General features: G+C 41.2%; 1 protein-coding gene across 2 annotated transcripts in view; it reads right to left on the bottom strand.

The window, feature by feature from the left end:
• Positions 1-5776, bottom strand: part of LG13H14orf132 (linkage group 13 C14orf132 homolog) — a 102879-nt gene extending 97103 nt beyond the window's left edge. For both annotated transcript variants that reach the window (XR_012237145.1, XM_073610197.1), the window contains exon 1: positions 4620-5776. Coding sequence is in view for 1 of the 2 variants with exons in the window: in XM_073610197.1 (XP_073466298.1) it covers positions 4620-4646 (27 nt within the window). In the remaining variant the exon portion in view is untranslated. The remainder of the gene's footprint in view (positions 1-4619) is intronic.
• Between the last annotated feature and the right edge of the window lie 6379 nt (positions 5777-12155).

Here is a 12155-nt window from a genome sequence, read left to right as displayed (position 1 = left end):
ACTCAATGGAGGGGTTTGAGGGGTCTCAAACTGATGGCCCTCCAGCTGTTGAGGAACTACAAGTCCCATCATGCCTCTGCCTATGGCAGTCATGCTTGTAACCGTCAGCCTTGCAGTGCCTCATGCAACAGCTGGAGGGCCACCAGTTTGAGGATATATATATATATATATATATATATATATATATATATATATATATATATATACTTTAGAATGTAAGCTCCATGAGCAGGGCCCTCCTATTCCTTCTGTATTGAACCGTATTGTAATTGTACTGTCCCCCTTTTTATTGTAAAGCGCTGCGTAAACTGTTGGAGCTATATACATCCTGTATAATAACATATATATTTATTATTTTTTTAATAATAATAATAAATTGTTGTTATTATTATAATAAATTATTATTATTATTATTCTTGAAATATTTAAATATAAATGTTAATACATATTCATTAAATATTACAAATTCATTAAATATTACTAATACAAATATATCAGTTAACTCAGAGAACTTAACATATTTTTTTTTTTTTTTTAAGTAGATTTATTTATTTATTTATTTATTTATTTATTTATTTATTTATTTATTGTTATATATGTACCAACAACCAAAACCAAAATTTTATAGTAGGACTTTACCGATACAGATGGGACAGACACTTAATTTGAGAAAGGTTTATACAAAATGTATTATGTTAAATTTGGTATAAACCTTTCTCAAATTAAGTGTCTGTCCCACCTGTACCAATAAAGTCCTACTATAAAATTTTGTTTTTGGTAGTTGGAAAATATAGGGATGCGGTACAAGTGGCTGCATTTGATGATGGGCACAATGGCTGCATGTGATGGGCACAAGTGGCCAATGGCGTCCCTAGGGGGGGCAGAGGGGGCCCTGACCCCCCCCCCCCAACATTATGCTGTGCCCCACCATGTGCCCCCCAATTTAAAAAAATAAAATGTTTTTTTATTTTTTTACAAAAAGGCAATGTCTAAGAGGGAGAGAGTCCCCAGTCAGCTCCTGCAAGTGATTCCTCCCCCCTCCCTCTGCTCGCTGACACTGCATAATGCAAGCGCTCACACAACCACGGCCGCCCGATCTGCTCCTTCCCCTGCATCCTCATTGGCAGGGAGAAGAGCGAGTTGCAGGAGGGACTCCACCAGGTCTCTCAGTTACTGAAAACACAGACTGATTTCTCCCATCCTTAGGACAGGAGGACCAGCCTATAAATTCCAAGAGATGCCAGACCAGCGCTGTCAATAGCAGGGGCAGGACAGCAAGAGGAGGCTGGGGAACCCCACAGTGGCAGAACACCAGGGCCCGGTGGCAAGACAACCTTTGCAACCCTGATAGTTCTCCCACTGCTTTGGACCCTTATATTTTCTTGGTATGCTGGTGACATATATCTTGTTTTCTGCCACCCTGGGGGGACCCCAATACAGTAGAAGGGAGCTCACTGCAGAACATGTGAAAGGGCCATTGTGGGGTCGTAGTAAAGGGCCCCAGGATATATATATATACATATATATATATATATAAAATTGCATTTTGTAGTTGTCCCCCTACTTTTGTCCCTGTCCCCCCATGTGCCCCCCTAAATATGAAAGCTGGAAACGCCACTGCAAGTGGCTGCATATGATGGGCAAACGTGGTTGCATATGATGGGCACACGTGGCTGCATATGATGGGCACACATGGCTGCATATGATGGGCACAGTGGCTGCATTTGATGGGCACAATGGCTGCATTTGATGGGCACAGTGGCTGCATTTGATGGGCACAGTGAGGCTGCAATTGAGGGGGGTCAGTATTTTTCAGTTTGTTTGCGCCCCCCCAAAATTTTGAGCACCAGCTGCAACTGCGTTCCTGCCATTCAAATAGTCTTCATCTCTTTCCAATCTTGTATTGAATTTTATTGGAACTGTACTGTCTCCAATTTTGTAAAGTGCCGTGTGAACTGTTGGCGCTATTTAAATCCTGTACAATAACAATAATAATTTAAAGTAGTTCTCCTTATAAAAGTAATCAGTAATATGAATGAGAAGGCAAAAAGGTTCATCATGTTGTCAAAGAGAGTTCTAAAAACTGTTGATCCAGAAGAAGGCTAAACAAAACCTCCAGCAAGTCAGCCGTCTCTTTATCCTTACTGGGGAAATGGTAGTGCCAATAAAAATACAGTTGAGCTACAGGTTATGAACAAGGATACTAATAAATGTATCACAATACAAAGGATACTTAAAAAAAAATACATCATAGGCAAGGATTAAGTACAAGAATGTTTGATAAATATATAAAGTATAAGGATACTTAATAAATGTATGAGAGGTAAAACCATAAGTACCTAATGTATATCACAGTCAAAAAGGGATACCTAAAAAATGTATGTTGGGCAAGGATTAGGTACAAGGATACTTAAGTACAAAGCTACATAATAAACTTTCCTGCCACTCAAATGGTCTTCACCTCTTTCCACTCTTGTATTGGAATACCCTGTACGATAAGATTTTCCAACAACAAAATCCATGTTTTTTTTCCAACGGATGTTGGCTCAAACTTGTCTTGAATACACGGTCACACAAAGTTGGTCAGAAATTCCGAATGTCAAGAACGCGGTGACGTACAACATGTATGACGAGCCGAGAAAAATGAAGTTCAATAGCCAGTGCTGCTCTTCTGCTTGATTCCGAGCATGCGTGGAACTTTGTGTGTCGGAATTGTGTACACACAATCAGAATTTCCGACAATGGATTTTCTCGTCGGAAAACTTGAGAACCAGCTCTCAAATTTTGTGTGACGGAAATTCCAACAGAAAATGTCCGATGGAGCCGACATATGGTCGGAATTTCCGACAACAAGCTCCCATCGAACATTTTCCGTCGGAAAATCCTATCGTGTGTCCGTGCAGAACTGTACTGTCTCCCATTTTGTAAAGTGCTGTGCAAACTGTTGGCACTATATAAATCCTATATAATAACAATGCTAATTTAAAGCAGTTCTAGATGAAAAAAGTAATCAGTAATATAAATGAGAAGGCAAAAAATCAATTAAAAAAATTGACCCGGGGCCACCAGGTTCATCGTGTTGTCAAAGAGAGTTCTAAAAACTGTTGATCCAGAGGAAGGCTAAACAAAACCTCCAGCAAGTCAGCCGCCTCTTTATCCTTACTGGGGAAATGGTATTGCCAATAAAAATACTGTTGAGCTACAGGTTATGAACAAGGATACTAATAAATGTATCACAATACAAGGGACACTTAAAAAAAATGTACCTTAGGAAAGGATTAAGTCCAAGGATATTTGATAATATATATAAAGTGCAAGGATACTTAATAACCATATAAAGTACAAGTATACTTAGTAAATGTATGTGTGGTAAAAACAGGAGTACCTAATGTATATCACAGGTAAAAAGGATACTTAAAAAATGTATCACAATACAAAAGATACTTAAAAAAGTATCACAATACAAAGGATACTTAAAAAATATATCACAATACAAAGGATACTTAAAAAATGTATCACAATACAAAAGATACTTAAAAAGGTATCAAAATAAAAAGGATACTTAAAAAAAGTATCTCAATACAAAGGATACTTAAAAAATATATCACAATACAAAGGATACTTAAAAAAATATATCACAATACAAAGGATACTTAAAAAATGTATCACAATACAAAGGATACTTAAAAAAATGTATCACAATAAAAAGGATACTTAAAAAAGGTATCACAATAAAAAGGATACTTAAAAAAAGTATCTCAATACAAAGGATACTTAAAAAATATATAACAATACAAAGGATACTTAAAAAATATATCACAATACAAAGGATACTTAAAAAATATATCACAATACAAAGGATACTTAAAAAATGTATCACAATACAAAGGATACTTTAAAAAAGTATCACAATAAAAAGGATACTTAAAAAAAGTATCACAATACAAAGGATACTTAAAAAGTATATCACAATATATAGGATACTTAAAAAATTTATCACAATACAAAGGATACTTAAAAAAATGTATCACAATACAAAGGATACTTAAAAAATGTATCACAATAAAAAGGATACTTAAAACATGTATCACAATAAAGAGGATACTTAAAAAATGTATTGCAATACAAAGGATACTTAAAAAATGTATCATAGGAAAGGATTAAGTACAAGGATACTTGATAAATATATAAAGTACAAGGATACTTAATAAATGTATGAGAAGTAAAAACAGGAGTACCTAATGTGTATCACAGGTAAAAAGAATACCTAATAAATGTATCTCGGGCAAGGATTAGGTACAAGGATACTTAAGAACAAAGGTACATAATAAATATATGAGGTAAAAGGATACTTAAGTACAAGGATACTTGATAAATGTATCTCAGACAAGGGATACATAATAAATATATCACAGGTAAAAGGGATACTTAATACATGTAACTCATGCAAAGATTAGGTACAGGGATACATAAGTAAAAAGATACTTAAGTACAAGGATACCTAATAAATGTATCAGAGGTAAAAACAAAGATACTTAATAAAATATCAACAGTTGCAAAAGGATACTCAATAATTGTATCAGAGGTAAAAGCATGGGCACTTAATCAATGTATCTTACCTGAGCGGCCATAAAGGAAAGATCCATGGCGTGTGGTAGCGGTGGACCGTAAGCCGTCTATAGAATCTGATCAGCTGTGTTCATCTTCCAGGGGGCTTGGAGGCGCGGGCTCCGGAGAGCGTTCCGGTTAGGGGACCCAATTAATCCAAGCTGCTTTTTCATGACATCTCCTTGGCGCCTGCTTCCCCTTGGCCACCGTTGACCAGACAAGAGCGTGCTCTGCTTCTGTGTTTTTCGGGCAGGGTCGGGGTAAGCTCTTCGTTTAAGTGGCAGAGCGGTGCCATCCACCGTTAACTCTTTCCTGCCCGGCTTGTCTCCTAGGCGGTACTGCGAAGGCTGAGCCCTCCAATCTGGGGAAAGAGAAGCTGTTTCTGAGGGATTAGCTCATCTTTTTAATTGTTTTTGTTTTTTTTTCCCTCTCCCTCTCTCTCTCTCTCTCCCCCTCTCTCTCTCGTCTTGCCTGTTGGAGACCCCTGACACAGATTCCGAGCTTGACGACGGAATAAAATGTGCGGCGAGCCCTAGATTGAGATTCATTTATAAAGTGATGTGATAGTTAACTGTGTTCCTATGGCAACCAATGCTCCTCAGGGACGGAATGAATGAGCAGCAGTACTGACAGGGAAGTTTCAGGCAGATGTGGTCTGTATTGAAAAGTTGGTGACCGTCAATTGCAATTTCACTTGAGAGTCACGTTGGGGTTTAGACGCTGCCGGAAGAATTATAAAAAAAAAATATATATATATAAAAATGGTGTGATTTCTAATCTGGCCGCTGCTTTGCTTATTTGAAGGAAACAATACGTTGAATATACTTCATATTCCCTAATATACTCTTCTTTCTGATTTTTTTTTCTTTTTTTTTTTTTTTTTTCTTTTTTTTACATATTCCCTAATATACTCTTCTTTCTGATTTTTTTTTCTTTTTTTTTAAATATTTTTTCATATTCCCTAATATACTCTTCTTTCTGATTTTTTTTTTTACTTCAATGGCTTCCCATAACAAGATTTTTGCTTTAATTAAGAACATTTATTTGAAAAGGCAACCTACATATTTCTCTTACCACAGGCATCCTTTATTGTCAATTTACACATCAGCATTGTGGGCAGGGCCGGGGGACAAGGGGTGGGCAGGAGGGGCGGCTGCCCTGGGCACTGTGGTATCATGTAAGGTAGGGGGGCACCACAAAGAGATTGGGGGGGAGGGGATTTGTGTTGGGAGGAGGAATGTGGGGGGGGCGGCAGGGGGTAAGGATAGTTCTAGGAGGGGAAATTTCGAGAGGTGTGCTAGGGGTGGGGATTTGAAGGGGGATTTGAGTTGGGAGGGGGTACAGGACTTGTGCTAGAAGGGGGAATTTGGGAGGTTTGCGTTAGACTGCTTTCTTTTTAAAAGCGCCGGCCGCTAGCGCTAAAGCCTGAGTGTGAAAAGTCACACTGGAATGAATGGGAGGCAGTTTTCAGGCGCTTAGCAGAGGCTATCTCCATTGCTAAAGTGCCTGAAAACAGCCCCACTGTGAAAGGGGTCTTAGAAAAGGTGATATGGTAGAAGAGGGGGGGTTTGTGCTAGGAGTGGAAATGTTTTTTTTTGGGGGGGGGGGTTGTGCTATTAGGGATGATTCGGGAATATTTGTGGTAGAAGGAGAACTTTGGGGGGAGGGATTTGTGTTAGGATGAGGAATTGGGGGGAGGGAATTTGTGCTGGGGGGATTTGGAGTGGGAGGGAAGGGTTGGTGCGTAGAGGGGATATTTGAGGGATACAGGATTTCTGCTAGGAGGGAGATTTTATTGGGGTAGAGGGGGTTTGTACATATGGGGGGGGGGTTGGAGAGGATTTGTGCTAGGAGGGAGATTTTTTTGAGGGCAGAGGGGATTTGTGCGTGTGTGTGTGTGTGTGGGGGGTGGAGAAGATTTGTGATTGGAGAGGATAATTTGAGGGGTAGCGGATGTGTGCTAGGAGGGAGGACATTTTTGGGGGGGAGGGGATTTGTGCGTGTGGGAGGGGAGTGGAGAGGATTTGTGACTGGAGAGGATAATTTGAGGGGTAGGGGATTTGTGCTAGGAGGGAGAATCTTTTGGGGGGGAGAGGGGATTTGTGCGTGGGGGGGGGGTGGGGTGGAGAGGATTTGTGATTGGAGAGGATAATTTGAGGGGTAGAGGATTTGTGCTAGGAGGGAGAATTTTTTGGGGGGAGAGGAGATTTGTGCGTGTGTGTGGGGGGTGGAGAGGATTTGTGCTAGGAGGGAGAATTTTTTGGGGGGAAAGGGGATTTGTGTGTGTGTGTGGGGGTTGGGGTGGAGAGGATTTGTGATTGGAGAGGATAATTTGAGGGGTAGGGGATTTGTGCTAGGAGGGAGGACATTTTTTGGGGAGAGGGGATTTGTGCTGGGGGGCATGGGGGAGGTAAGATTTTGTGCTGGGAAGGAGGGAAATTCAGTAGGGGGGTGGATTTGTACTTGGAGGAGGGGGGATATATGCTTAGGGGTTAAGTATGCAGATTAGTGCTCGATTGTTTGGGGGTGAGGGATTTCTGCTGACACACAATGCTCATACATCTTAGGGGGGTACAATTTGGCATGTTGGCTCTAGATGACCTTGTCCTAGCACTGGTTGTGGGAAAACATGTATAACCCGCGCAGATCGTGGGAACACATCTAACATACGTTGCTGTGTTGCAGTGCCTTTTATTTTGAATGGAACCACAATTTTCATTGAATTTTTGAATGGCGCCCCAACACACCAAGGCAATGCACCCCTCCGTTATACTAATAAAAGAAGCTGAGCTACGGTTGTGCTAAATCATAATACAATATGCATCATAATGGACCCAAAACAACTACAGTGACCATACAACAAAATATAAATTATAAATCAATCCACAACCTTTATGATAAAGTGTCCATAGATTTTCGTAATGTTCTTCAAAAGTGCTCTTCACGCCAAAAATCCACAAACTCAATGTACTCTTCCCTCCACCTTATAGATAACACACTCACCAGAGAGTCATGATATTCTAGCAATGTACACTCACCGGACACTTTATTAGGTATACCTTGCTAGTACCGGGTTGGACCCCCTTTTGCCTTTCCACTCTGGGAACCACAGTGCCACCAGCAGGTGATCCTGACAACTAGAGATTAAAGTCTATGACAATTCAGGTCACTGCGCTGGGAGGGTGCAGAGAGCATGCTCTCATCACAGAAACCTCAGACATACATGAGGGTATATGTGGAGCATGTGGGCATTAAAGGCCACCCTCTTTGCTGCTGCACATATGCATCACATGGTTGGTAGGGGATTAAAGTACACTCACTGGCCACTTTATTAGGTACACTTTGCTAGTAGCGGGTTGGACCCACTTTTACCTTCATTCTTGGTGGCATAGATTCAACAAGGTGTTGGAAACAGTCCTCAGAGATTTTGCTCCATAGTGGCATGATAACATCACACAGTTGCTGCAGATTTGTCGGCTGCCCATCCATGATGCCAATCTCCCATTCCACCACATCCCAAATGTGCTCTATTGGATGAGATGTGGTGAGTGTGGAGGCCATTGGAGTACAGTGACCTCATTGTCCAGTGGTGAGATGATTGGAGCTTTGTGACATTTTGCATTATCCTGCTGGATGGAGCCATCAGAAGATGGGGACACTGTATTCATAAAGGGATGGACATGGTCAGCAACAATACTCAGGGAGGCCGTGGGGTTTAAACCACGCTCAATTAGTACTAAGGAGCCCAAAGTGTGCCAAGGAAATATCCCCCCCACCATTACACCCCCACCACCAGCCTGAACTGGTGATACAAGGCAGGATGGATCCATGACACCAAATTCTGACCCCACCATCTGAATGTCGCAGCTGAAATCCAGACTCATCAGACCAGGCAATGTTTTTCCAATCTTCTATTGTCCAATTTTGGTGATCCTGTGCCAATTGTAGCCTCAGATTCCTGTTCTTAGCTGACAGGAGTGGCACCCGGTGTGGTCTTCTGCTGCTGTAGACCATCTGCTCCAAGGTTGGATGTGTTGTGTGTTCAGAGATGGTATTCTGCATACCTTGGATGTAATGAGGAGTTACTGTTGCCTTTCTATCATCTGGAACCAGTCTGCCCATTCTCCTCTGACCTCTGACACCAACCAGACATTTTCCTCCACACAACTGCTGCTCACTGGATATTTTCTCCTTTTCCCTCCATTCTCTGTAAACCCCGAGAGATGGTTGTGCGTTAAAATCCCAGAAATACTCAGACTAGCCCATCTGCTACCAACAACCACGCTACGTTCAAAGTCCTTTAAATCCCCTTTCTTCCCCATGCTGATGCTCGGTTTGAAATTCAGCAAGTCATCTTCACCACGTCTATATGCCTAAATGCATCGAGTTTCTGCCTTGTGATTGGCTGATTAGCAATTTGCGTTACCAAGCAATTGAACAGGTGTACCTAATAAAAGTGGCCAGTGAGTGGATATCACTTTAAATTTCCTCCAATGGCTCCAGATGTACCAAAGCAATTTTTCACCACCTTCACTAGGTTCTCCAGAATGATGTCAGGAAATCACAGAAAGACCATCATTGTGCAACATACTGTATTTAATAGGATAACAACTCTTAAAGGTAAAATAAAAGAAAACTCACATGATTTAGAGCCCTTAGACGGGCACCTCGTACATCCAGCAATGCTCTATACCAATATTCTTGTGTTCCAGTAACAGGAAACATCGTGGACCAGAAGTCCCCTGAAGTGCCGTCAATGGTAAGCTGCTGCGCCTCAATGCGTTTCACACAGTGTGTGCGTCCTCAGGTGCAGAAGTGGCTTTAGCAGTAAATATCCGTTTTCTTGTGTGAACAGCTTTCAAACGAATTCCATGCTGTCCTCTAACACAATGTTTCTCAACTCCAGTCCTCAAGGGGCACCAACAGGTCATGTGTTCAGCTTTTCCATTATTTTGCACAGGTGATTTGATCAGTTTCAATGCCTTAGTAATTACCACAGCTGTTTCATCGGAGGGAAATCCTGAAAACATGACCTGTTGGGGCGCCTTGAGGACTGGAGTTGAGAAAAACTGCCCTAATGCAATGAGAAATTGATACTATTGTTGCATATTGGACAAATGGAAATGATTTGATGGGCCTTGTACACATTTTAGCTGCTCCCATTGTTTTGGAGGAATTGGGGTCAAACACTGCAACCAGGCTACGTACAAAAAAAAGTCAACAAAAGCTTGGCCTTTCGGTATATTTGACCTATGGCACATATGACGTTACAGTGCCATCTAGAGGTTGAGTTAAGGAAATACTTCCTTCATAGAAACTAATGTAGAAAGGAAGAGATGAAGGTATAAGCCCATGTGGGATTGGCTACCCAAACTTTCTAAATAAAAGGCCAGAAGCATAAGCTGAAAGAGGGGCCCCATAATACCAACAAGAACTAAGAAGGAAAGTTTTTGCCAGAGATTTCCCAAGAGCCTTCACCCGGGAATGATGCAAGGAACCTCACCTGGGGGTGAACCTAAGCCCTGGTTCACACCAGTGGGATTTGTCAGTTCAGAATGGCATAACAAGTCGCACCCCATTGCCGGCAATGGAACTGTTCAAATCATTGTGACTCAAGTCTCATCGACTTTGAAAAAGGTCCCTGCACTACGTCTTTGCGATTTCATTGCAACTTGTTTGACTTCTGTTAAATGAAGTCGCGAGCCGCAGTGAAATCGAGGTCCAAATCACACTGATCTGCGCTTTGCGCTCAAGTAGCAAGTGATTTTTTTGCCACAAATAGAGATTTCTTTTGGTGGTATTTCCTCATCTCTGAAAAAAAAAAGAGCGACAATTTTGAAAAAAAAAAGCAATATTTTTTACTTTTTGCTATAATAAATATTCCCCCAAAAAATATAAAAAAACTAATTTCTTCCTCAGTTTAGGCCAATATATATTCTTCTACATATTTTTGGTTAAAAAAAAAAATAAAACGCAATAAGCATATATTGATTTGTTTGTGCAAAAGTTATAGCGTCCACAAAATAGGGTATAGCCCTTTCATGACTAAGCCTATTTTTGAAATTTGGTGTTTACAAGTTAAAATCCGTATTTTTTGCTAGAAAATTACTTAGAGTTCCCAAACATTATATATATTTTTTAGCAGAGAATCTAGAGAATAAAATGGCGATTGTTGCAATATTTTTTATCACACGGTATTTGTGCAGCGGTGTTTTAAACGCAAATTTTTGGAAAAGGGACACTTTCATGAATTTTAAAAAATCCAAACAGTAAAGTTACCCCAATTTTTTTGTATAATGTGAAAGATGATGTTATGCTGAATAAATAGATACCAAACATATCACCCTTTATAATTGCACGCACTCGTGGAATGGCGACAAACTACAGTATCTATGAATTTCCATAGGCGACGCTTTAAAATTTTTTAAGGTTACCAGGTTTGAGTTACAGAGGAGGTCTAGGGCTAGAATTGTTGCTCTTGCTCTGACGATCGCGGCGATACCTCACATGTGTGGTTTGAACACCGTTTACATATGCGGGCGCGACTTCTGTATGTGTTTTCTTCGCTGCGCGAGCTCACGGGGGCGGGGGTGCTTTAAAAAATTTTTTTTTTTTTTAATTTATTTTATTTATTTTTTTACTTTATTAATTGTGTTTTACAAAAATTTTTTTTTTTTTACTTTTATTGCTGTCACAAGGAATGTAAACATCCCTTGTGACAGTAATACAGTAATAGGTGGTGACAGGTACTCTTTATGGAGGGATGGGGGGTCTAAAAGACCCCCCATCCCTCCTTTACACTTCAAAGTATTCAGATCGCCGAAAACGGCGATTCTGAATACTGTGTACTTTTTTAAATTTGGCGCCATTGGCAGCCGAGTAAACGGGAAGTGACGTCATGACGTCGCTTCCGCGTTTACAACAAGAAGGCTGGAACGAAGCCACTCACAGCTTTGTTCCAGCCCGCCCCCAGCCGCCGAAGGTACCCGATTGGACACCGGGCCTCCCGTTTGCACGGGAGGCCCGGTAAGAGCGACGGGAGGCGGCGGGAGGGGGGGTGTCCCCTCCCGCTCCTCCGGTATAACAACCGAGCTGCTTTTAGCCGCATCGGTTGTTATACACGGGTAGCCGATCGCCCGCTGTAAACAACGGTACCGGGATGATGCCTGCAGCTGCGGGCATCATCCCGGTATAACCCCGGAAAGCCGAGTACGCATATCTGCGTACGGTCAGCGGGAAGGGGTTAGATTTATGGCATTTTTATTATTATTATTTTTTTTTTTTTACTAGTAATGTCGGTGATCTGCGATTTTTAGCAGGACTGCGACATTGCGGCGGACAGATTGGACACTTTTGACACGTTTTTGGGACCATTGACATTTATACAGCGATCAGTGCTATAAAAATGCACTGATTACTGTGTAAATGTCACTGGCAGTTAAGGGGTTAACACTAGGGGGCGATCAAGGGGTTAAATGTGTTACCTAGGCAGTGATTCTAACTGTATGGGGATGTGACTGACTAGAGGAGGAGCCAGATTGCTGTTC

Source organism: Aquarana catesbeiana, linkage group LG13, assembly GCF_042186555.1.
Source record: "Aquarana catesbeiana isolate 2022-GZ linkage group LG13, ASM4218655v1, whole genome shotgun sequence".
NCBI lineage: Eukaryota > Metazoa > Chordata > Amphibia > Anura > Ranidae > Aquarana > Aquarana catesbeiana.
The sequence above is the reverse complement of the archived record's forward strand: the minus strand, read 5'-3'. Positions and strand labels throughout refer to the sequence as shown.